At 58.7% G+C, this 25,813-nt stretch overlaps 1 protein-coding gene across 3 annotated transcripts; it reads right to left on the reverse strand.

Annotated features, from left to right (window-relative positions):
* Positions 1–439: 439 nt before the first annotated feature.
* IRF5 (interferon regulatory factor 5) lies at positions 440–25,813 on the reverse strand. 3 transcript variants are annotated; one of them, XM_044429362.1, is made up of 11 exons: positions 25,761–25,813; positions 25,458–25,544; positions 20,034–20,173; positions 11,993–12,194; positions 10,725–10,914; positions 7,206–7,252; positions 6,210–6,243; positions 5,050–5,388; positions 3,856–4,245; positions 2,218–2,336; positions 440–816 (listed from the first exon to the last, which is right to left on the reverse strand). In XM_044429362.1, the coding sequence occupies exons 4-11, from the start codon at positions 12,164–12,166 to the stop codon at positions 583–585; spliced, it is 1,527 nt and encodes a 508-aa protein (XP_044285297.1). In that variant the 5' UTR covers positions 12,167–12,194; positions 20,034–20,173; positions 25,458–25,544; positions 25,761–25,813; the 3' UTR covers positions 440–582. The 3 variants fall into 3 exon arrangements, with proteins under 3 accessions (XP_044285297.1, XP_044285306.1, XP_044285314.1); XM_044429371.1 differs by lacking the exon at positions 20,034–20,173 and having other exon boundaries at positions 25,458–25,764; XM_044429379.1 differs by lacking the exons at positions 20,034–20,173; positions 25,458–25,544; positions 25,761–25,813 and adding an exon at positions 24,630–24,658.

A 25,813-nucleotide genomic window follows, 5' to 3' on the forward strand; every position in this document is an offset into this window, starting at 1 on the left:
GGCCATCGCTTCTCGCTGCAACTGGTCCTTGGCAGCACCCAGACGGCATCCCTCCCGGTCCCGCGGCGCTTGCGACGGATTCACACGTGTGCCGCCAGCCGCCTCTGGGCTCGGGAGCTCCCAAGGGACGACCCAAAATGCTTCGGTGCCGGGGCTGTTCGGCTTCCCCCTCCGCGCCCACCAGGTGAGCTTTCTGGGGACACAGCTGGGCGGTGGATCGAGGCCCGGTGCTCGCACCTTGCGAGACCCCGCTTGCACCTGGCAACGCTGCCCGCTGCCCGGTGAGGCCAGTCCAGCTGATCCCCCGCTGCCCCACCCAGGCGCTGGCCCAGCCGCTCTGCCGCCGCGTCTCCCCACCCTCCCGCCGCTTGGCTTCCCCTCCTCCGATGGCCCCCGGAAGCCCCCTTGCCCACGATGGGCAGCGCGGGCTCCTCCGAACTGAAGGCCGGCCGAGTCACAGGGTGGGTGAGCAAGTCCCGGCGTGGGAAGGGGTGGGGAGACGGCGGTCCCGTGGGGCTGCCACCGGCCCCGAGCTGCGCGGGGGCCCCCCAGCCCGGAGGGGCCCCAGACGGCTGGCGGCTGCTACTGCTGCATGCTGCTGCTGGTCTGCATGGCCCAGCCGTCGGCCCCCGCAGGCGCCAGGCTCTGCAGTTGGACGTTCTGCTGCATCTGCCAGAGCTGGTGCAGTTCCTTGAACTGCTCCACCATCTTGTCCTTGAGGTCTGGGTGCGAGATCTGGAGGCGGACGCTGTCGGCCGACCAGGACAGCTCCCCAGAGAACATCTCCAGCAGGAGCCGGGCAGCTACTGGGACCACCTGTGTGTTCAGAACGGGGAGGAAGGATTAGCGCAAACCACACGTCCATCCAGGCCAGCCTCTGTCTGCAGCCGTGGCCACTGAGATTCCCCAGTGGCCCCCCCCCCCCGCCAGCGGTACAGGAAGCCGTCAGTCCCCCCTGCGCCGGTGCTCCTCAGAGACACAGAATGCAATACTTTGCAAAACTAAGTATCTAGAAATCTAGACCCATCCAGAATATTTGCGGCAGTTCTGGTCCTCCTACCCCTGAAGGGATAAAGTAGAACTCAAAATCATCTATTAAGCCAAGAAAAAAAATAAGGCTACAATCAACACACACTTTGCTTGGAGTAAACGCCATTCAATTCAATTGGATTTTTAAGTCAGGCTTTATTGAATTGTGTGGCTAAAAGAGCAAGGCTGCACATTCCTCCCCATAGGAGAGGCTGAAATGGCTGCACCTTGCAAGCTTTGCCCAGGTAAGAAAAATGGCTTTTTTTCTGCAGGAAAAAAGGAGGGTGTTCACCTCTACATCCGAAGGGAAAGTTTGGGTTGCACGAGAGCAAAAGTGCAACTCAGAGCATCTGTGGTCACTTTTGAAATTGGTTCTGCTCCCCCTGATGGCTTCCAAAACCCTCCTCAGCTTTTCTGGCAACTCACGGAAGTTGCTGCTGTGATAGGAGGTGGTCCCCATGAGCGCACACAGGTTTGTACACACACCTGTGCAATTTGCATCACAATCCCATGCTTATTTAAATAAATCCCACTGCAGACGCTTTCTAGTCATTCTGCTCAGGATTGCTGTCTTGATCTTATTCAAGGGCGAAGCTGCCTGCATCAACGGGGCACGTGGGGACCCCGAGGACTCGCGATGCCCCCCCATCTTCAAAGGGGCAGCCTTTTCTCTCCAGTCCGCTTGAAGCGTGTCAAGTGGGTCTCAAAACCTGCTTTCTGCCAGTTCTGCTTCGCGGCCCAGAGAAACAGAAGCTGCATCTCCATCCCAAGGCAGAGAACCACTGCCAGGTTCCAGAGAACGGTGAGCATCGTCTTTCCCTGCTTGCAAACTGTCCAGTGGAAAGTCTGGCCTGGCTTTTCAGAACTGGACTCAACTTTTGAATTCCAGCTTTTTAAGGCACAGAGGCCGGAAGGGCAATTTAGCATTGGGACAGGATGGGGGACCATGCAGGGCATCGCTTGTGAAGTATTATTATTCATTTCACTTTTACACTGCCCAATGGCTGAGGCTCTCCAGGCAATTTACAGAAGTTGAAAACGCACAACCAAGAAAGAGAAAAAAATAGCGTAACGCAATAAAACCACAGCAAGGAATGAAACTGTCTGGCATTCACCGCCCCCCCCCCCCCCCCCCCCCCCCTCCGGTCCGGCAAAGAGGTTTCCTTTGCTCACATCCACCCACACCACCTGGACGGTTATGAGCTTCTTCTCTTTGGGCTTCTGGTCCGGCCATTCTTCCCCAAAGCAGAAGAAAATTTCGTAGGGCGGCGGGACGGTGCTTTGACCCTTCTGGAACCGGATGAGGCCTGGGGAGCGAGCAAAGACGGGAAGCAAAGCAGGGTCAGTGTGCCGGGGGGAGAAAAGGGCCGGCACCCCTTGGGGGAGAAGTGCGCGCGACGAGGGATCCAGTCACGCACAAAGGGCGTGCATGCGTCGCGCCTCCTGGGACCTTCCCACAGGCCCTATTTCTCTTACCACAATCTCACCGTTTTGAGGCCTGCCCTGGGAAAATGAGACCCTTGGGCTCTGGGAAATGCAAGATCTCTGCAGGGGACCCCCCTCAATTTACACCCCCCCCCCACTAGAAGTTACTATTTATTCCCATGCCCTGGATTCTGTTCTTTAACCAGCTACCAATCCTTAAAGTTACAGCCACCGCCCCACTGCTTCTTATTTCGTGGCACTGAGTTTGCCCGGGAGCCTTTGCCAAAAGCCCTCCGGAAGTCGAAGGGCACGGCGCCCACCCCCCACTCCTGCCTGCAAGTTACTGATGCCCTCAAACAGGTCACTGAGGCGAGCTTGATGCGTTTGCAGAAGCCTCGGCTGGTTTTCGGGAAGGCCCGTCCCTCCGCGAGCCTCAGTCATTCCGCCTTTAATCCCACTTTCAACCGGTTCCCTGCAAACAGGCATTCCGCTCACCAGCCTGCGATCTTCCAGTCCCTTCTGAAGCCCTTCCTAAAAAGCTGGGGTCGCACTGGCCTTTCCCCAGCCCTCAGGTGTGGGCGCTCATCCTAAGGACACACCACGCAATTTTGTAAGGTCGGCAACTTCACGTCTGAACTCTCTCAGAGCTCTGGGATGGGGCCACCTGGGAACATGCTCTCCGCTCGTTAGGAAGGTTGAGAACTTCATCTCTCGCCACCACAATCCGCCTTAATTCCTCAGACACGCCCCCGCCATCCTTAAATTCAGGCACAGGGGTCTGCCCTGTATCCTCTGCCGTGGGGCTGCAAGAAAAGCACCCATTCCACCGCGAGGAAATCGCCGTACGCTCCTGCGATGCTTCCATAGCCCGATTCCCGCTTCTGGGAAATCCTCCTTTGCTGGCCGTGGCGATATGAGCAATAAGCCCCTGAAAAGGCCGCGCTGCTCATGTTTCCGCGTGTTCGGCAGCCTGGGCCAGGCTTCCATTTTCTGAAGGAAGCGTTTCTCCCACTGGCTCGCCGGACGGAGCTGGTGAACCCTGCTGCTGAGGCCCCGTCCTCTCCCGCAGCACCCCCCCCCCCGAGCGCCATGGCTGCGGTTTGCAGCACCCTCCGTGCGCGGGGGGGGGCTGGATTCGACCCTCGGGCTCCCCCTCCAGCTTCCTCCTTGCCACTTCCCTCATTTTGGAGCGGCTTCCTCTTTCGGAGGCCAGTGTGACCGCGCCAGACTTCCCTGGCCATGTGCCGATTCGGTGCGCGGAAATCTGCCAGCCCGGGCCTGCAGTCCCCAGCCAGGTCCCCCACAATCCCCCCACCCCCCGAGCCTGGAATCCTGGGAAGGGAAGGAGGGCACCCCCCGCCCCCCGTGCACATGGCCTGCCCTGGCGTGGCCCCCTCTCACCGTTGAGGAAGCTCTCCAGGCTGAAGAGCTTGGTTTTCCGCTCGCGCTCGATGGGGTTGGGCCCCGCCAGCTCGCCGGCGCAGGGGCCCGTCCAGAAGACCTTGCACTGGCACAGGCGGACGGCGTAAATGTCCTGGCCCTGCAGCTCGAGGAGGAGGCCCCGATCCAGGACGTCCAGCAGCTGGTGGGTGTAGAAGCGCTGCTTCTCGTTCGGCAAGGCCGCGGCGCTGGGGAAGCGCACCTGCTCCAGCGTCACCGGCCCGAAGAGCTCCACCTGCTCCTGCGTGGGCTCCAGGTTGCTGAAGTAGAGACGGCACCCGTGCGGGTTGCTGATGGTCAGGGCCTCCGCCAGGCGGCCCCGGTACTGGAACTTGATCTCCAGGTCGGTCACTGCGGGGCGGGGGGGGGGGGGGCACGTCAGCCTCGGAGCGGATCGCCCCCTCTGGGGCACGGCTCTCTGGGCAAGGCCCCCGGAAACCCTCTGCAGAGCCTGTGGCGCAGGATGGGGCCCAGCCAGGCCCACCGATGACACCCCCCCCACACACACATCCCCCTTCCCGGGCTGGGGACCCCCGGAACCGGTTTGGGCAGGGACTCCTCAGCTTTCCCATCTGAGAAATGGGGGCACGATAGGAGCCACATTACCGGATTCGTGGAAGGATGCGCCGCTGTGCGTTTGCTTCCTGTGCAGGGATCAGTTCTGATCATCCACGTGGGCCCTGCGCCCCCCGCCCCCCACTCTGAAGCCTCCTGCTCCAGCACGCTGGGCTGGCTGCCTCCTCTGCAGCCCCTTCTTTCAAGGCAGCTGTTTCAGTGGGGGGCGGTTTCCCCGGGCCCCCAATTTATCTGCTGCCCAGGCCCCCGCTTTTTATCAGATGGTATTGTGCAGCAGGGGGTTTTGGGGGAGGGCGCAGATTTTAAATGCCTCTGCCGTTTGGTGTTTGTTCCGTGAGCTGCCCCGAAAAGCAGGGCTGTGCCGGACACGGTGCGCCCACGATCCTTCCCACACCCGCCCACGTGAGCGCACCAAACCAAGAGGCAGGGCGCAACACAGCCAGAGGGGGGGTGGAGGCAAGGCAGCCCGCCCCACGCTGGAGGGGTCGCCCTGCACCCTGGGGGCAGGGAACCCCCTCGGCCCCACAGCCCAGCCCTTCCTAGCCGCCCCCCCCGCCCACTCCCCGCAGGAATCCTTACGTGGCAGCATGTGCGGGCTGATCAGCAAGTTCGGGATGAACTGCTCCACAGGGACGACGGGGCAGCCCCCCGGGGGCAGCGGCTCCAGGTCTCCCGGCATGGCCATGTTCCCCGGGCCGAGGGGCTCCAGCGGCATCCCATGGGCGGGCTCCGGGAAGCCGGGCACGGCGGGCTCCGCTCCGACGGCAAAGGGCCCCACGGGGTGGGGAGCGGGGGGGACGACCGGGACCTCCGGGTGCGCCAGCTGTGGGAAGGACTCGTTGCCACAGGCGCTGGGGTAGAGGGCCTCTCGCTTCAGCCACGAGAAGGCGGGCAGGGGCTCCGCGCCATGGCTGGCGTCTGCGGACAGAGAGACAGCCCCACGGGCAGCTGAGAAAGCGATCGCGGAGCCGGCGCTCCAGCCCCACCAGGCCAGCCTCCCCCGCAAGAAGCGGCAGGGACCCTTCCCGGGCTCCCTTGGAGACGTGGGCGATGGCGGGAGACGAGCGCCTTTTCACCGCTCTTGCTCGAGGGAACCACGGTGCCCAGCGCGAGAGCTCCCTCTCTCCCTTGTGCGTGTCGTGCCATGGGATGCGCACGACTGCGCCCGACTGCAGCCGCAGGGGTCTGTGAAGCTGCAAGAGGGCACCTCTGCCCTCCTGGCCTGCTGCCCCCACTGAGCCTCTGAGCAGAGGATATGGATTTTTTGTTTATGCTCGAGGCTGCATGCTCAGTTTTTCCATACTGAAAAGGAAGCAATACACAGACGGCTGTTTTAATAACTGAGGAATAGGGAATGTTGGACTGGATCCCTTCCCCATTTTTCTGCACCTGCTGAGTCCTTTTTTTAAAGAAGAGACAGGGATCCTGGCCGGCAAGGACAGAATCTTCTGGGCACCCCAGGACATCCTGGAGCAGGGCCGGCTGGCCAACCCCACAAAGACGGGCTCCCTCACAATGCCACGTTCTCTCTTCCTGTGGGCAATTCCTAAGTCCTGCCCCCACGTGAATACGAGCCAGTGGGCTTATTTTCTCCCATTCCGGCCTCCTGGGAGGAAGGCTTCCAGTGCCTCCCAGAAGGTCTCCTGCCCAGCACACGGATTCCTGGGCAGTGCTGGCACAGGATGGGGCGGAGAGCATGGGATAGTGCCCCCAGCCAGCTCGGCTCCCCCCTCACCCACCTGCGATCCGCAGCGTCGGCATCATCTCCTGCAGCTGCAAAGGAAGCGCCGGGGTTAGTGGTGGGCAGGGCCCGGCAGAGCCCCTCGCGAGAGGCAGCGCCGCGCTGGGGGGAACCGCACTGACGGGGGGGAGGCCGGGGACGGGGGGCCAGGCAGCGCTTTCCTACCCCGCCTGAGGACTCCGGGAGGCATCCGGCGGGCCCCGGCTGGGAGCAGCACGCTGGGCACCCCGCCCAGGGCTTGGGTCGGGGATGGGGGCCCTGCGCCCCCCGCCAGCTTGACTGGACGCGCTGGGCAGCTGGCCAAGGTCACTGGCGAGCACGACGTCTCGAACCGTGGCCCAGAGTAGCACGGGGGCCCTTCCCACGGTGCCGCTGCTCGGAAGCGAGCGATGGGGCTACCCGGGAAAGGCCTCCTCAGCATGGGCCCCGTTTATGGAATGCCCCCCGGGAGCCCCGCCTGGCACCGTCACGGGCACAGCAAGCGCCTCATCCTTCATTGGGGGATCCCATGATTAATTTCTGGCTGGCTCCGTCAGGTTTTAATTGTTTTTAACATGCAGTATTTTTATCACTGCAACTTTTGATTTCTCCATTGTGGTTTGTGGGGGGGGCTCATTTCATGACTGTAAATGATCCCTGGGGCACTCCTGGCAAATACAGGCGCACAGCATGACCATCCTGCTGTTGGATTCCAACTCCCATCAGCTCCAGCCAACACGGACAATATGTAGGGAGGCCCGGAGTCAGTCAAACGACTTCTCCCCGTTCACTGGGTCACTGCCCCCAGGCCGGTGCCCACATGTCCGCTCGTAGCTCAACCCCTAACAGCCCAGGCAACTGGAAGCTGTAGTCCAAAGCATGTGGCAGCTCGGGAAGCCGGCTCCACGGGGCTCTTTGCCTGGGGGCCGCAGTGCATTCTGCTTCGGCGTCTGCCGCCCCCCAGCCCTCAGCGGATGAAGCCCACCACCTCCGACTCCCGGGCGCCGTCGCTCACCTCCTCCTCCTCCTCACATCCGGCGTTTTCCTCTCCAGCAAAGCTCTCTGCAAGGGGAAGGAGGACGGGCCGTGAGTGCCCCAAGCGCCGTGGGGGTCGGACGCTGCCAAGGCCCCCCCCCCCCGCAGCAGTGCTTGGCCCGCCCCCGAGGCAGAGCCCTGCAGCTTTCAACAGCCACAACAGCCTGGCTGACCCACGGAATGGGTCTCGCCAAACCGCGGTTTTCAGGTGCTTGTTCCATACACACCGGCGCCCTTCGGCACTGCCCTTCTACGTGAGCAGAGGCTGCCCCGAATCGTGGGAAGCAGAGGAGGCCGGTGCAGTTCCTCCGTGCCGGCCCCAGGTTCCGGGGGGTCCTGAGCAAGGCGCTCCCTGGCAGCCCCCTCTTCCTCCTGCCGCTCCGCCTGCAGAGGGTGCCAGGGAGCACGGGGGCGGCAGCATCTCCCGCCCCTCCGCGCCAGAGCGAGGGGCCGCTGGACACAAACCCCGTGGGGGCCCAGGCACGCCTCCTCTGACCCGGGCCTTGCCGTTCTGCCCTGCCCAACTCCGTCGGGACCCTGCCTGGGAACGCAGGGAAGAGCACGCATCCCCGGGAGCAAAGATGGCAGAGAGAGAAAGCGCAGCGGGGCCGGACCGGAGGGCGGAGAGCGGTTTGGAAAATACACGGCATCCCACTCGCACGCGAACGACGGCGACACACGTGCATTTCACAAAAAGCACCTCCTTGGCCAGGGGAACCGCTCAGAGACCAGGCGGGGCAGCGGGAGAGAAGCGCTTCAGACGGAGGACCGGAAATGCGAGCAGCGGGCAAAGCCGGCACAGACCTTTCCTGCGAGGGGCCGGCCCTCGTGCCGCCCTGTGAGGCCGCGCACCGTGCCAGGGGCCCCCGGTGGCCTAAGGGGCCTTTTGTAGGGCTCAGGTATGCAGCACCTGACGGAGCAGCTCCTGCAGAACAAGTGCGCCCGTACGCTTTTCCTCGAAGACCCTCCCGCAGGCGCCTCCGCTGGGGAAGGCTTGGGGCAGGTTGGGCTGTTACGTCAGAAACATGGTAAATACTTCCGCGCGTCTCTGCATGCGCAGATATTGTCAACTGATCCGTCTCCATGCTACGCATAATATCATTATTTCTAAGGTTTTTGATCTCTCTAAATCACCTGGAGAGCTTTGGCTATTGGGCTTGGGACCTGGATTCCTAAAGGAGCCCCTGCGTCTGTATCTGCCCTCCTGCCCCTTGAGATCTGCGGCAGAGGCCCTTCTCCGGGAGCCCTCCGTGAAGGACATTAGGAGGGCGAGTACCCAGAGGAGGGCCTTCTCTGCGGTGGCGCCCCACCTGTGGAACGCGCTCCCCAGAGAGGTCCGCCTGGCGCCGTCGTTATTTGTTTCTCGGCACCAGGCCAAGACCTTTTTATTTAAACGGTATTTGAATAATCATTGATTTTACTTACTGGTTTTATAATCTTGTGCCAGGATGTTTCCGGATTTTATATATGTATGTCTTCATTTATAATGTTGGAAGCCGTCCCGAGGCTTATGCGAATGGGACGGCATGGAAAAATTCCAAATAAATAACTAATAATAAATATCGGGCAGTGCAGACATGAAGGAAGCCAGAGGGGCACAGCTGCACAGGTGAGCAACAGAAACAGGGTGCAGGTGCACCCCGAATCCTGCATCGCAGCCAGGCCCCCAGAGGGCGCCTCTGGCAGAACCAGCCTGGCTTCACTGGTAGCCCTACAAGCCTTGGGGATGCGGGAAGGCAGTGGGGCTGCAGGTGCCACCGGGCCACGTGAAGGGAGGCGCCACGCTCTGGCCACTGTGCCCCTGGACGCTGCGATCCACTCTGGGGGCTGCCTCCACTGACACCGCCAAGGCAGGCTCGGTTGGTGGCGTCAAGCAGCAGGGCCTTTCCAGTGGCTGCCCCGATTATGGCACAGGCTCCCCGCTGAGGCCCACCTGGCAGCAGGTCGATGCTTTCCTCTAGCGCAGGCATTCAATGAGTTGGGGCTCTGTTAGGTTTTTAATCCAGGCTCAATCAGGTTTTCTCTTGCTTAAGTTATTGGAATTATAGATTGAAATGTAGTTTTACATGTGGTTTTAATATTTTTGCAGGGCAGTTTTTTGTCTTTAATGTGTTTCTATTGTGGTGCATTTTAGATGGCATTTTAACGAATTGTTGCAAGCCACCCAGAGAGCTTTGGCTGATGAGCAGTGCAGAAATTTAATTAAATCAATTAAGTAAGTAAACCATACCCCCCTGCTCCCTCGCCCTATTCTTGCGCCGAGGGGACCACATGGTAAAACCCGCAGGTCCCAGAACTACTCTCCCCTAGAGCTCAGCTCCACACGAGGGTCTGCAGGGGCTCAGAGCAGGGTGCCAGCACACGCCTGGGGTGCCGGGGCCCCACCTCCGTGGGGGTGGCCTCACACCTTACAGCTGGCCTCCCCCAGCCCCTTGCTTTCCGGTCGGGCTGCTCTCCGCGCCCAGCATCCCCAGCCAGCACGGCCTTTGGGAGGCGGGGGCCAGTACGGGTGGAGGGGGCCAGGCTGGAAGGAGGCTAATCAAGGGCATATTTTGAACTACTGAGCCCCTGCTCTGGGACGGCTGTATTTTTCTAGCAACTCGCTGGCCAAAATCCCTGGTTTTTAAATTTGTAAAAGTCTGGCAAGCAGAAAGCAAGCAAGGAGAGCGCAGAGAAACTGGAGGAGAGAGAGATAGAGAGAGACTGGGGCTTGGGCAGTGGGCCTTAACACGGAACGGGGTAATCTCCTTACATTGTGAAATCCTGGAGGTATGGGAGCAGCGGGTTACAAAGATGACAAGGTTACAAGTTATGCTTCCTTAGAGAGGCTGTGGACAGACACCACTTTCCCCCAAAGAATTCAGGGAGGGATGACAGAAGCACTGCTGCCCCGGTGTACAGCTACTCATCCCAACACTGGCCATGTTAAACAGGTTTTGCAGGCTTTTTGCAGAGCTTCAAAAACCTGCTGAACCTGTTTGAAAAGAGATGGCGATCAGTCAGGTAAAATGAGCAGGCGTGCATCACGGGCAGCCATGGCTTCCGCTTTCAGTTTGTGTTGGTGGGGCAGCCCTCCCCTAGCAGCACACTGTTCCCCATGCTGGGGGGAAAGGCTGACAGATGCAGCCCTGCGAAGGTGCGCAAGGGCATCAGGAGAGCCCTGCTGGGGCAGGCTGGGGCAGACGGGCGTGTTGGTCCACCCGGTCCTTGTCCACGAGAAGGCCGCCAGCCACGACATCTTGTGGGAGGGAGTTCCGCAGGCGACCCTGCAGGGCCACCACCCATGGCGAGGACGGCCCCCGTGAGAGAGAGGCGGGCCTCCCCGCCCAGGCTGGACCGTGGCCCTCGCTGGAACATCCCGGCCAGAACCGCCCGCAGGCGGCACTTCACGGGCGGCCGCGCCACCGGCTGGCGCAAGGGGCGCGTGCGCTCGCCTGACGACACCCGAGGGGGCGCTCGCTCGCCGCGTTCGGGCCACGGGGCACGGGCCGGCCGGTACCTCCGTTGGGCTGCTGCAGGTCGCGGACCTCATAGATCTTGTAGGGCTGCATCGGGGTGTCCTTGGTCCCATCATAGATCAGGCCGAACTCGCGGCTCTTGTTGAGGGCGCAGCGCAGGTTGGCCTTCCACTTGGCCGGGTCCGGCTCGTCCACCCCCTCGCTGTACTTGCCGGTCTCCTTGGCCCAGGCCTGCGGGACGCGGAGCAAGAGGCGGGGGAAGAACGGGCGGCGGGGAGGGCGTCCAAGCGGCCCCCAGCAGGAGCGTGCACTGCGCGTGCCAGCCGCCCCTCCGGAGCAGGAAGGGCCACTTGGACGGGCGAGACGGAGGGCGGCTGGGCACTCGCCTCGGCTAGCGAAGCCAGAAAGGCGCTGACCAAGGAATTCTGCAAAGCTGGGCAGGGAGTTCTCCCCAGTGCCCGTCTCCTCCGGAGCACGGGGCTTCCTTCCTGGGGACAGGCAGGCCTAGATAAAAAGGGCCAAGCAGCACCCCAAGTCTTGGGATGGGAACTTTTTCTCCGTCTGAATCCAAGCGGCGCTGCTGCCGGTCTGGGCTGAGTCCAAGCAGTGCTGCTGCCAGCCCAAGTTGTCAACACTGGGGCTCGCTGGCAAGACAGTCCAACCCTGGCCAAGGCATGGGGGTGCCACTCCTTTTAACGGGAGCAGAAACGCTCAGCACTATTAAGGGGGGCCGTGCGAGGCCTCCGAGAAAAGGTGCGGATGCTTGGCTTGGAGGTCCCGCTAATGCTGCCTGTTAGGCCGGGCAGGCGCAGATTCCAGGCCAAGCAAAGCACCCACAAACCAGCAGGAGGAGACCAGATGGGAGGAAGCAGGGCCAGTGTGGTGCAGTGGTTAGAGCACGGGCCCGGGACTCAGGCGATCTGGGTTCTAGTCCCTGCTCAGCCATGGAGCCAACTGGGTGGTTTTGGGCCAGTCACAGACTCTCAGCCCAACCTGCCTCACAGGGTTGTTGTTGTGGGGATAAGATGGAGGAGGAGAATGATGTAAGCTGCCTTGAGCCCTTTGTTGGAAAAAGGCAGGATATAAATTGAAAAATAAATTAAAAAATAAAATAAATTCTACCAATCCTGCCCGAGCCAGCAGCTGCTTTCCTCCTCCCTCCACACCTGCTTTCCTTGCATGCCACGTCTTTTAGGCTGTCTCATCCGGCAGCCTTTTGGGCTGAGAAGCAGGGCCAGTAAGGCCGGCCAGGCCTCCGTTCTCGCTGGCGGGGGACACGCAGGGCTGCCGCCTCCCCCCCCCCCCGCACCTTGAATATGGTGTTCTCGTCGTCCTGGCTGGGGATGTGCCGTGTGGCGTGGCGCCAGGGGATGCAGAAGCGCTTCCGCTCGGGCTGCACCCAGCGCAGGCCGGGGTACTGGCCGCTGTTCACCTGGGCCACCAGCCAGGGCTTCAGGCGGATGCGGCGCGGGTGCGTGGTCATGGTGGCGCCGTCGGCCGGGGAGCCCCTCCTGGGGAGAGAGGGGGGAAGCGGTCAGGAAGCCCCGGCACAGAAAGCGCCTCGCTGAAGCCCTGGTGCCCCCCTGGGTGCCCCCCGGGGAGGGCTCCGCACTCGGGGGGCAGCCTGAGCCCTGCACCGGGCCGGGTCTGGGGCCAGCGCCGAGACCGCGGGGGCAGAGGATGCAGGACGAGACTGTGGCATCTCGGACGGGGCCTTCTGTCTGTCCACAGGGCAGCCCCCCCTCGGAAATGGGCGGCAAAAAGCCCGGGCCGTTCACCGCTGAAAGGGGGCCACCAGCTGCTCAGGAAGGCTAAACCGACTTGCAAGCTCAGCAGCCCCGGACGGAAGGGTCTGTGCTCAAAGCGGCGAATCCCCCACCCCCCGGCTAGGCTCAGGACGTGCAGGTTTCCCTGGGGGAAGGCCAGGACAGAAAAGGGGCGCCAGCGACGATGCGACGGGCAGAACCCCGTTCCGGCGAGAAGCCGTGCCTGAGTGCGGGCTGCGCACAAGAACAAGCGTGGAATAAATGCCCGATCCCAGTGCTACTTAAAGATGCCACCGAAGTGACGGGGGATCGAGCTGGGGCAGCGCCAGAGCTGACAAGCCATGCAGGAAGGCCGGGGAAGGGGGCACGGGCAAGGGGCAGCGCTGGGCTCTCCCCTGGGGAAACGCCCCTCTTCCCCTTGAAGCCCCTCCTGGGGACCCACGGCTGCCCAGACCCAGCCTCCTGCAACGCCCACCGAAGGCCTGGCTGCCTGCACCAGACACAAGGCCTCCTCCGTGGTGGCCCCTTGATTCATTCTCCTTCAGGTGTCAAACAAAAGCCGCTCTGTTCCCCCAAAACACCTGGCAGGAAATGCGGAACTGCCCCCGAAGGATCCCATGCAAAGAGCCCTTCTCGGGAGGCTGACGCGGTGCCTGCCCTCTTTAGTCATCCGGTTGATTTGCGCTGCACCTCATTTGTCTATTATCTTTGCATAACCCACTTTGCAAGCCATACGTGCAAAGGCACGGTACAGATCTTTTAAATAAAATCCCCTATTATTTTTAAATTAGTTAAAATTTTAAATAAAAGGCCTTTTTCTTCTACAACTGCCCATCAAAGGAAGAAGCTTCATGAACTCCCCCCCCCCCCCATGTCCCCTGCGGCCGCCGTGGCCCATTCAGGACGCAAACCCCATGGCAGCACCCAGAGTCTTCCTCAGGAACAAGGGAATCCAGGAGCCCACGGAAATTATGCAAACGAAGAAAACCTGCACAGAATCGCTCACTGCAGGCAGCCAGTCCTGATCCCGGGAATTTGCTGCCCAGGGTAGGGAAACCCTGCTTCTAACCAACGGAAATCCAACACAGCCATACCAACCGGGGATGATGGGAGCTGTGGTCTCACACTTCTGGAACGCGCCAGAGAGCAGAAGACAGAACTAACCAGCCACCTGGCCGGTTTCTCTGCAAAGTCGCAGATGGCCAAGCACACCTGGATTGCCAGCCTGAGTCTGCTAGCGGCAAGGTGTGCCGCCACCGGACAATCCCCCCCGCCCCACACACACACCTTGGGGGCCAAGTGCGGGCTCAGGAGCTGCACCATCCCTTCCTGACATGTGGAACCTGCCAGCGTCGTCCCCTCCTCCCTCGCCTGTCGCTGTCGCAAGCGGCTGATGAGTCCCACACACATTTCTTTTTAAAGCTCAAGATGACTCTAATCTCCCAGGATGACTCAAAGGCTCCCGTTCTGGTTCTACAGGTGTGACCGCACCGCTGAACTCGCAGTGGGGCCGTCCCCAGTGATGCTCTTCTGCTTCCTCGCCCTCTCTCTCCCCCCACACGCGCATGCATGCATGCATGCGCACGCACCACGCGCACGCACGAATCTAGCCTGGGTCAGCAGCCTGGAACTGCCAGCCTGGTTTCTGTCGTCTTTCCAGAGTTAGCCCTCCTGAGCACCCGACGGCCCCCCAGCTGCCCTCCCTCTTCTATCCCAAAAAGCCTTCCTCTCAGGCAGCTAAGGCTCACGGCTTCATCTTGAGCAGTTCAAAGAAATCCCCGTCTTGGGGTCGAAAAAACGTGCCGCCTTCCCCTTTTCCCCCTGGGTTTTTGCCTGCGGCCAGAGGATGGCCTTGACCTGAAAGTTTCGGCCTCTCGGAGGTCTTTGCATTTGGTACGGCGATTACAGAGCCGACTGGGCAAGTGACCAGGGCGCTCTGCCATTTATAAGAGCACATCCGAGCAGTTTGCATTTCTGACTGCTGGCCTGGGATGCAGCTTTGCATTCTGGGTTAAAACACGCACGGTCTTGCACTGCCCGCCGGGTTCATTTCATGCACTTAATAAACTTCAGATCAGTAATTCATACAAGCTTACAGTCTGAATTGGCAGTTTGTTTATATGCTGATTGTGGTATTTTATCCTGTTTTCATTTTTTAAATATTGTATGTACTATTACTGTATGCAGAATACTAGAGTCAGCTACTTTGGGATTCTTGGAAGGAAAAGGGGGATGCAAGGAAGACGGGTTGATGTTTGGTCAAGCCCTAGCAAAAGGGAACGCCGTGGAACATGGGGATGTGGGGTGGGGGGAGAGACAGAGAGGGGGGGGCCCTTTTCGGGTCTTCCCCACAAAACCCACACGGTGCCTGTGAGCAGGTGGCTGCTCCTTCAGGGGATGCACATCCAGCCACAAGCAGCCAGGCATCTTGAGAAAAGAGCACGGCAGCCCCGCACCCCTGAAGGACCTCGGAAGGGGAAGCCTGCGCTAGGAGAAGGGAGGAAAGGGGGCAGCCCTCCACAGGCGTGGGGATGCCGACGAAGAGCCCCTGTCCCAGCGCAAGTCGTGGGACTATTATCACCCCAGACAGTGTCTAGGAAGCAAAGAACGGGAAGGGAGGATGCACTAGATGGGAGGCGCAGCAGAGCAAGCCCTGCCCGGTAACTTGGCAATCGCGGGCGGACCGTTTTCCTGTGCTCTCTCGGTGTTTGTGCGGATGGGGCAGGACCAGGGGGCACTGAAGGGGGATAAGCTGCAGCGCAGAGGAGGAGACAAGACTGGCCAGGACAGGACCTTACCGGAAACCCCACACGCCGAGCACTGATCACAAGAGAAACCCTGCCAGAAGCGATCTTCAAGACCTTCCTTCTGCAGGATTGAAAAGGAAGCTGTGTAAATACGGCGGGTGTGGCAAAGAGACGTGGAGCCTGACCGGTGTGAGGCAAAGCCACTCTGACGATGCTCCCGCAGGCCATCAGGAGAGACACGGACAATTATGAGAAGAAAACTTGATTCAAATCAATGCTTTAACGGGCCATTGATCTTGCCAGTTAAATCTTTAATTTAAATGGCTTCAGCTATCAAGGCTCAACCTTGGGACGCAATCCCTATGCGTGTTCAGGCTGGGAGTCGCCGGGCTTTTTGCCTGCCTAAACATGCCTCGGATCGTGCCCCTGAGCTGTTCGTTTGATGCGCTCTGCACAGAAACCAAGACCTTTGCTGGGAGAGGATCAAGTTTATCTTCCTCAACATGGTGCATAGAACGCTGAGGCCCTCAAGGTGCGGATCCAGAGGTGTTCGGAACAGAACCTGATCTGGATGGCAGGTGGGCATAAAGGGCAGGGCCTTTTCTATCGTGGCACCAAACTCCTGGAACATCCTGCCTGGGGACGTACATTTGGCCCACTGCTGCTCACACTCCAGCTGAATCAGCTGAGCCTGTTCTCTTTCACGGAATGAATGAGATTCGGTCGCCCTTTTTCTTACACGGCTGGATAATGTTGTCTAGACTATTTTTTCACAGATTTGCAAGGGAAAGGACTCCTCACTGGAGGCCAAGAGCACCCACATTTCTGTACTCCTAATTACTACAGATGAGTGTGAAAGCTGGGCAGTGAAGACAGGAAGAAAGTGTTCGGAGCTTAGCACTGGAGGAGAAATTGGCCAATACCCCGGATCAACAAGCTACAATTGGCAAATATCTCGAATCGAGACAAACAAGTGAGCCCTGGATCGAATCAAGGCAGAGCTTTCCCTGGAATCACAAAGGACAAAACCGAGGCTGTCGTACTTCGGACACATCCTCAGCAGGCCAGACTCCCTGGAGAAGACCACACGCCAGGAAGGTTGAAGGCAGAAGAGCAAACGGAAGAACAAGTGGGAGACAGACCGGCCCCATAAAGGCCGCTACAGCCTGGAACGTAAAGGCCCTTCTGGCGGGTCTGTAAATTCTCACGGTCGCCCCAGTCACTGGATGGCACCTAACGCAACATCGGGTTTGGGTGACACTGCTTTCAATTTGGCATTTTGAAATAATACTATTCTTGGCTGTTTGAATATTTTTTTACAGAAAGGAGGGGTATAAACTCTCTCTCTCAAAAAGAAAAAATCAGATGCAGAGAGATGGCCTTCTGCAAGCAACCTAGTGAGATCCAAAGACACAAAAAATGCATCACCACAGGGAAAAACACGGAATTTTGCTAGAGCAAAAATACTGGTTAGGCAGCCAGGAAATCGCCTCTGAAGGTACAGGAATGCCCCAAGGGATCAGTGGTCAGGAATGCTTAACCTTGAAAAGCGGCCGTGTCGGCCACTGATACCATGCGCTAATCCCACGGAACTGGGTATTTTCCACAGCCAGCCGCCTTGCGCAGCTCCTCCAAGCAGCGCCGGCGCTCCACCTGGCAGAGTGCTCGTGATGTGCAGAAACTCTTCTGGGCTTGTGCACATGGACCAGGGAGGACCAGAGAAAATTGGCTGGTGAGGACAATTATCTTGAGAAAACGGTTGTGGGGGGCAGAGCAGAGCATTGCAGTCACAAGAGCACCCGCCATTATCTCGATGGTGAATTCACGAGCCGGGTGCAAACCAAGCTGGGGCATCTGGGAAAGGAAGGCGCATCAGCAGGTGCGGGGAAAGTCCACAAAGAGGGAAAAAACAAAGTTTAGGGTCAAAATGCCAGAGCCCACCTCAAGCCCAGTGAGGACCGATGCGAAGTAGTGCCAGAACAGAGAAGCAGAGCGAGCCAGAAGGGACCTCCCGGGCCATCTAGTCTGACCCCCGGCTCCAGCCGGCTCTGCTCACGACATGCCCACCATGTGCATGCCCAGCCTATCCGTGAACACCCTTCCCCACTCCCACGGAAGGGTGTCTGGACCCAGCCACTGCCGCGAGGCATCCGCCAACGGCCAAAGGTGGAACAGGTGAGCCACCTGCCCAGATGCTGGCGCGGCACGAACGCTGCCTCTTTGTTTGTGCAGGGTCCCCCGTGCCCAGGAGCGGCACAGAAATCCCTCGCAATAATTCTGCAGAGGGCAAGACAAAAGGCCGCCTGGGCAGCGCATGCGGCCCACACGGGGCTGAAGGCGGTGGCACGGGCCACACGCGAGGCGACGGCCGCCAGGCGCGGAACCACTGCGGCCCGGGTGGCTGCCCGTCCAAGGACCAAACAACCCAGAACGCACCCCCAAAGCCAGGGCGGGCCAGAGGCAAGCGGGCTGCGGAAAGAGGAGGGCAGGGCAGCGTGGCTGGGTGCCCGGGGGCTTCTCCCGGGAACGACGGTTCATCATAATGCTTTGCGCCAAGCCCCCGCTCGGCTGCCCCATGCCCCCGCAGCACCTCCGGCCCACGGCAGCCGCAGCGAAGGCCGGACTGGCCAACCCAGTGGCTCTCCGCTTGGGCCTTTGGCCGGGCCTGCCGGGGAAACCCGCCAGGAGGTGCCACCATGAATACGGAGCGGGGTGGAGCTGCCTTGAGGAGGCCACGTGGACGGCTGTCTCTGAGTAAGCTTGCGGGACTCCATTTTACTCTGGGAGGGAAGGAGCGACACTGCCGTAAACACCACAGGTGTGCATTTGCAAAGAGGAGTGAAATTCTACCTGAAGAAAAGCAAATCTAATTCTGCCGGGACGCAGGTGATGGAGGCGCCGGCAACCTGTGGAACAGACGGAGGAGATCTAACACGCATCCCTGGCCCCGGCCTGGCCAGGCACCTGTCTTTGTGCCCACGGAGCCCCGGAGACTTGTGGAAAGAGTTCCCGGAGGGGCAGAACTCCCTCCAGTGCAACCACCTGTCCACTTGGGATGGCGTTGTTTCCTGGGGGCCATTTTAGGTACGACACAACGTCTCGGTTCAGACGACACACTAACCCAAGGACTGAGCCCGGGTTGACTGGGGGCTGCTGCTGGGGGTTCTCTTCCTGGGCTGCTTGTGGCTAATAAGGCACGTTCCGTCATCTAACCACGGTTTGGTCAGGCAACATGCAAATGTAGAAACACACGCAGTATTTTGCCCTCACTGAGCTAAGTTACATATCTGCGCCATAAAGAGATTTGTGCTTAAAGAGCACATCTCTCCCAGGAAGGTAATGTTTTTGGAAGTCCTGAAGCAACCTTTCCTGCCTTGCCTGTAAAGCTTTTCTCCAGATTTAATTCTGCCACTTGTTCTTATGTTTCTAGGAGAATCACAACGTCAGCAGCCAGGCAAATCCAGAACTTGGCACAGACGTGGCTGCAAAGAACAACACCCGTGTGGTGTGTGGTTAGGGCCTCGGAGCTGGTTTTAGTCCATGCTGCCTTGGGGAAAAGGTGGGCTATGAATTGAGAGGCAGTATGGTACAATGGTTAGAGTGTGGGACAGGGACTTGGAAGACCGGATTCTGGTCGCCACTCATCCATGAAGCTCACGGGGCGACTTGGGGCCAGAGGCAGACTTTCAGCCTGACCTACCTCACAGGGTTGTCGTGTGCAAAACAGAGAAGAAATGGGAGGTTTGCCAGCCACCCTGGGCTCCTGACGGGAAAAATGGTGGGGTATAAATATAATAAGTAAAGAAACCTGCTATTTAAATGCATTTTAAACTCCTAGCATCTTCCTGCAATCAAAGATTTGGATGCTTAGCTGAAATGGATCTGCTAGTGACCCCCCCCCCCCCAGCACTTTTCAGTTTCAGTAGCTACAGGGAAGAAGGAAGTACCCTTAGCAGGAAACATGAAATCGGGGGCTGAAACACCTCCCCCCCAGCTGCAGGAACTGAAAGCGCAGCCCATCTGCCCGTCCCCCCCTGGAAGCATGACTCATTGTGAGGGTTCGCTCAAAATGAGGAAAGAGGCCGGCCTGAGAGAAAACGAAACACTCCCCCGCAAGAGCGGGGGCTCACATGGCGCTGAAGCGGGCAGTGCTGCCGCTTCAGCCCCCGCACGGCATGTGGCCCTGGGGCGCGGCCCTAGCAGACAGCTCGGAAAACCCAGCGGGCCCCGAAAGCGCCGAGGACGCTCCGCAGGCCTGAGAGCTCCCCGGCGGACGCCCCTTCATTTCTGAGCAACGGTCCTGGTTGCAACCTGGCAAGCTACACTGCCCCGTAAGGGGCTTCCGCTGCGTAGCTCAGCTAATCCTACACGTACTACTAATTCTAATAATACAGAGCGGCGTCGATAACTCCAAGTTGCTCCATATGGCAGTTTTTCCTGGGGGGCAGAATGGCCATCTGGCACAGCTGCATTTGGTCAACATAGAGAGACCCCCCCCCCCCAGATCAGCCTTCCCCAAGGTGCTGCCCTGTACATGCATGGCACTACAACTCCCATCATCACCCACGACAGAAGGCAAGCCGCGCACAAGCCAGCCTTGCGAAATGGCAGCACGGACGGCCCTTCTTGCTGCACAAACGCGAGCCGTGGCTTCCCAGGAACCATCTTGCTTTAGAGCCGGCACCGTCCCGCATCTCACCCGGATCGCCTCCCCACATGCGTGGCGTTGGCCTCAAGGCAAAAGTCCACAAATTACAGTCTCTCTGACACTCTTCAACAAAGGTTTAACTTTACAGCTGCCCTCAGGCTTCTAACCAGTTTAGCAAGAGTTACTTACACTCTGTTTTGCTAGCACCAAGAGAGTCTGACTTCGCTGCTTCGCGATCTGAAGCTGTCAACTGCATGCATTTGTGACGCTGGATATTACGACTTTCAATGCATCAGCAGTTCCCCCTCTCGGATGGAAACAGTTTATTTCTAGTTAGAGGCAGAAAGTGAGATGAAACGAAGTAGAACAGACACATTGGCTGCCCGAGACACATTCAAGACGGCCTTCACAGCTGTGAGGACTCAAAGCGTGCTTTTAAAAAAGCTGACATCTCCACTACCAATACTGACTTCGCTTCTTACAGAAACGTGTCCACCCCGTTTCCTTTTGCAAACTTTTGGGAAAGGAGATGCCCCATCACAGCAGAACAGACAGCCGCACCACCCAAGCTTCCTCCTGGAAGGCCTGAAATCTAGCCTGCCGCATTCCTGATCCAGCCTGGGCCGACCTGGCGCGCTCCAGACGTTCTGCACGGCAACCCCCCCCCCTTCACTCTCACAGCAATAATCTCCTCAACACTCATAAAGTACTTTCCAGTATTGGCATTTTACAAAGGAAGTGGACACTGTTCCCATTTTAGAGATGGCAAGGCTGGCGGTCAATGATTTGGCCTGAGGCTTTGCCATGGATCAGGCCAGATCTATTCCTGATGTTTCTTCCTTTTCTGCAAGAAGCTCCCTTCTGTCTGTTCCGCGCCCACTCCTAATGTAGAGAAGAGAGCAAGTCGCGCTTTTCGAGAAGCGTGGAGGAAAATGCAAGGAGCAGCTCCAGGCAGCAGAAATAACCCTCACGGGGCCATTCCGACAAGCACATCCAGTCCAAATGCCCCTTTCCCAGGGCCGTGTTCTGGCAGCAGAGGGAGGATTCTGCGGCTTTGAGGCATAGCCTGGCCGTGCTCCGGGACACACGGAAGGGCCATTGAGAAACCCCCCCCACGCATTCTCGGGGCAGCGTTGCACTTTCAAAAAGTTATTTAAAAGAAAAATACCAAATAAACAGGAGAAGAATAGATGCATCAACATTCATGCTGCACTTCAACAGGCAGGTGGGAACAGCTGAGCTAACTGCCTGGTGTGACTCTGTCGTTTAGCTTGTGGAGCTGGGAAAAGCTGCGTTCAGCCCCCTTTGCAGGCTCCGGCCCGTTGCCCACGCAGATTCAGCAGGTGGCGGCCGCCCTGCCCCTCTCCAAGGGGAAAAGGCTCAGAGCAGGGAAGAGGAGAGAGGCCCCTCGCCACCCCCAGCAGCACTGGCGGATCCAAGCAGCCGTCCTTTCCACAGTCTTTCCCCTTCCTAGTGGCTCCTCCGCCCTCTGCAACAAACCAACCGCTCTGTGCAAAGCCCGGCAGCCCTTTTATGGACCCTCAAGTTTAGCTTTCACAAACACTTCCAACATCAGGGCAATTAATGCTTGCTAAGCCTGGCTCCCCCTCCCCTGCCCCAGTTTCATTCTAAATGCTTTTTTAAAGAGTTTAGATAAGCATCTTCCAAAGATATTTAGAAACACTTTGCAGGTAATCTGCGCTGCCTTAGCACAGGAGACCGCGAACCACCTTTTCCAAGCCAGCTTGCAAGCTCGAAAATTGCATGAAGCCATTTCAGAAGGGGAAGAAAGCCGCTAAACCGGCCCGCGGCCCGGGCACCTCGAGTCAGCCTGTGCGGGCTTCCAGCTGGGCCGTGGGGCGACGCCGAGGGAAGCGCGGAGGGCGGGTTGGCAGACGTGGCCGATCTCGATCTCACGCGCGGGACGGGGAGGGTGCTGGGAGCAACTGCACTGCAGCACCGGCACTTTGCATATGCTCAAGCCCCCCCATGACAGCTGGGCTGCAGCTGCTCGGGCACCACTCCCCAGATGGCCCCTCACCCTCCCCGGGCCCCACCCTCATCCCTGCAGCCACGACCCGTGGCAGGTCCTTGGATTTTGTGCCGAAGGGCACGTCCGGAGACTCGGTCAGCAGGAGGAGAGCCTGAAGCAAAACTGGACCGGTTTGGAAGGCAAGCTGGCCCAGCCCTTTCGCCTGTGGCCCCGCCCACCGCAGAAGTGCGGCCCCCGAGAGCCCCCCCCACAGGGAATGCGGCCCTCGGACCCCAGGAGGCCTGTGCTCCTGCGACAGAGAGAAAGCCTCTGAGTCAGATACCCGGGCCAGGCGAAGAAACGTAGGCTGCGGCCACCGAGGCATCCCGCCGCGGCCTTTCAATTCACGAACACGCCACGCATCTCCAGCACGCGCCCATCTCCGAGCCAGGTTCACCAGGCACCTCACAGCCATCGCAGGGTGTGGGGGTGTGGGGAGCCAGCGTGGCGCAGTGGTGAAGAGCATGGGACTGGGACTCGGACGACCTGGGTTCCAGTCCCCGCTCAGCCGTGCAGCCGGCTGGGTGCCTTTGGGCCGGTCACAGACTCTCGGCCCAACCTACCTCGCAGGGTGGTTGTTGGGGGGATAAGACTGAGGTGAGAATGAGAATCATCTAAGACACCGCTTGATCCTTGGAAGGGACCAAGGCAGGGTGGAAATACAATAAACAGGCAAACAACCTGTGAGCTCACGTCAATGCACAACTCCTCCTCTGCAGCAGCTGTGCACGAAGCGGAGTGGCCCGTGGCCCGTCACACCCGCACAGCCAGCCACGTGCCGTGATACGTGCGCCTGTGAGAGAGCCCAGGTTCCCTGCAGAGCACACGTCCCTTCCAGCCTAAGAATAATGAAGGCGCAACGTCTGAACAGCTTCTGTTCTGGGCCTCTCGGAGGCAGCTCCTCCCGGTCTCTCCGGCCGGACCCCTTCCCCATCAGGCCTGATTTGCGTGAGGCGCTCTGGGGCTTGGCTGCCCCGAGCAGGACTCCTCAGCGGGGGCAATGCTGAAGCGATGCTGGAGAGTCTGGGCACATCGCACGAACGCTGCCTAGATTAAGGGAGAGGCCTCCTCACGGCCTCGTGCAGAAGACGGGGCAGGCCCAGTCTCTGCCACTGCGGAGGAGAGGACCAGAGCTGGGGGGTGGGAGTTGGAGGAAAGGAGATTGCAGCTGGACACGTGGAGACACTTCCTAAGGGGGCCGCTGCTCAGTGCAGCAAGCAACGCGGGGAGACGGGGGGTTCTCACTCAGGGCTGCAACTCGGGCAAAGCTTGGATGGCCGGCCATCCACCAGGGATGCTGCCGTTGCCGATTCCTGCCTTCAGCAAAGGGTCAGACTAAATGACCTCCAAGATACCTTATAATTCTATGATACCAAATAATTCTATGAATTTGTCATGCGCCACATTCTATGAGAGCTGACTCTCAAAACAGTTCAAATGCACTTTCGTTCAGCCCATTTGTATTGAGATCTCTTGGACTGGATTCTGGGATTTTTAATTCCATGCTACTTTAGGATTTTATGCTGAAGGACAGCTACCAAATTAAGTAAACCAAACCAAAACTAAAATGTTTATGCCAGGTACTGCCAGGCCAAAATATTGTTATTACAGTCATGGGATCTATAAGCGTAGATTCTGATAGTGAGCACAGAAAAAAGGATCTCAAAAGAGACCGGTATGAGGAGGCTGAGAAATACAGTGAATATGAAACATTCATAGGAAGCAAGGTTCTGGCCCTCCCGCGTGTGAAGGTAAGCAAGTCCTGGACAAACCTTACAATGGAGGCTACTGTGCCATCCACCGCCCTTCCCTGTGACCAGCAGAAGCAGAACAAGGGCAACATCCACGCACATTCAGAAAGGAAGAAGTGCTCCTGTGCCGGACTCGCTCAGCCAGCCTGGCTGGGAATGCCGAGAGCTGCGGACCTTCTCCGTCTGTATATGCCCTGGACTGCGACCGTCGTCGGGCAAAAACATGCCACTGCAAGAACCATGATTTCGTCTGCATAATCAATGCTGGCCGAGAATGGCGCTTCGCTTGGCGCAGTGTGCAGAGGTCGTCCGTCGAGGGAGCCCCCTCCGCAGGTACGCCAGCATGGCTGCCCCTCGAGAGAACTCTGGCCCATGCGGCAAACAGCTCCTGGCGCGGAACCAGCAAGGAGAGCGCAGCAACAGCCTCCCCCAGCACCGGTCCTGCATGTGCTTGGGGACGGTGGCGTGTGTGCCGGGGGGAGGCAGGGTCAGGGCGAGTTTTCTAACAACTTTGCAGACAGCCAACTTCTGGGGAACTCTGCTGCTCCCCGGCCCAAGCCTGGGGGGAAAGCGCCAGCACGCTTCACCAGTCCGGGCACCGGCAGCCGTGCCTCACTCGGCTTTGGCCCTGGAAGCCACTTCCTGACCTACCCATGGCCTCTGAAGGAGTTTCTCTTCTGCTATTCCGGGCGCCCCTCCCTTCTGCAGCTCCCTGCTGGGCGCTGCATCAAAAGGCAAGCAAGCTCACTTCTCCTTCCTCGCCATGCGCGCAAAACCTCAGCAAGCTCAGAGATGCAGCTGCAGCAAGAAACATCCTTCGTGCCCTAAGACGCTCAAGGGGGCCCTGAGCCCAGTCTCCTGCCTCCAACGGTGGGCAGCCCCCAACGCCTGACATTCAGAGACACCCTGCGTTTAACGCGGAGGGCCGGCCGCTTCTCGCCTTGTCCTCCAAGATCTGCCGAGCGGTCTTCCAAAGGCCCTAAGCCAACGATCGCAGCCCACCTTGCAGCAGCAAATCCCGCAGCTTCACCAAGCGCCCTGTGAAGACCCAGATGCGAGGAACACACAGGTGCAGGAGCACGTTATCTGACCAGGCAAAAGGCACCGGGCCAGGAGCTTCCGCGCAGTCACGGCTGCCCAGAGCACGCAGCCAGCTGCCGGCTATCAAAACTCTTGGAAGAATGGCTTGAAACCTCCGCTCATCCCATCGCCTTCCAAAGTTTGTCTTTCTAGCACTGCGGTGATAAGGTTCCCTTGCTTGTTTCGGCCTCCAGCTTAAACACAAACGAGACTGGATCAAGAACGCCATCATTATTCACACACACAAAATCAAAAACGAGTTTGGGAAGAGAAGGAAGCAAGCAAGCAAGCAAGCAAGGAAGTGGGGTTTGAACTGCGAGGCATTTCGATCAGATACAAGCAAATGATGCATTGCAACTACTTGAACTTCACACTGGGTTCCAATCCAGAACTCAGGACATGTGCCCCCCCGCCCCCACGAGCTTCAGTTTCTCAACTTTAAAACAATAACAACAGTCCATGGCTGTTTAAAAGCAAAAAGAATAAAGCTCTAAAACATTTGGCATCCTAAAGGCATCATGTATGCATAACATTAATTAGAACCATTGCTACTCATATGGTCCCAACATTAAATAGCAAAAGTAATCCAGGCCCCAAACACAAAGTCCGAAATATACCAAGGTCGTTTGCTGTGGCTGTTGCATTACGTAATTCAATTTTAATATTTACACACCAACCTATATCAAGACAAATTGCAGCGCTGCGAGCACAAGCTAAATGCAATCAAACAACATCGCAAACGTAGCTTACCAAAAAATCCGGAACAGGACTGAGAACCAAAACCCAAAATAGTACGGTCCAACTGCCCGGGTATATCAAAAGGATTTTGCTGGACGTCTGAAAGGGAATCATACTGGTTGTAGTATTTCTGGGAGTGCTTTCCGGGGGACAACTGGAAGAAAGCGGGTGCCAGCCAGGGCGCCCCCAGACTATTTGATGCCGTGGATTCAGGAAAGGAGCAGGACAGGCGAGTGACATTCTGGGATTTCGGGGAGCACTGAGGGGGCACCTGCCCCGGCAGGAAGCAAATCCCGTTCTCTCTCCACTCCCCACCTTGGTCTCTAAAGAGCAGGAGGGTCTTTCTGGCCGGTGCCCCAGAGAATGCC

Source organism: Varanus komodoensis, unplaced genomic scaffold (assembly GCF_004798865.1).
Source record: "Varanus komodoensis strain SLA01 unplaced genomic scaffold, ASM479886v1 scaffold1, whole genome shotgun sequence".
NCBI classification, from domain to species: domain Eukaryota; kingdom Metazoa; phylum Chordata; class Lepidosauria; order Squamata; family Varanidae; genus Varanus; species Varanus komodoensis.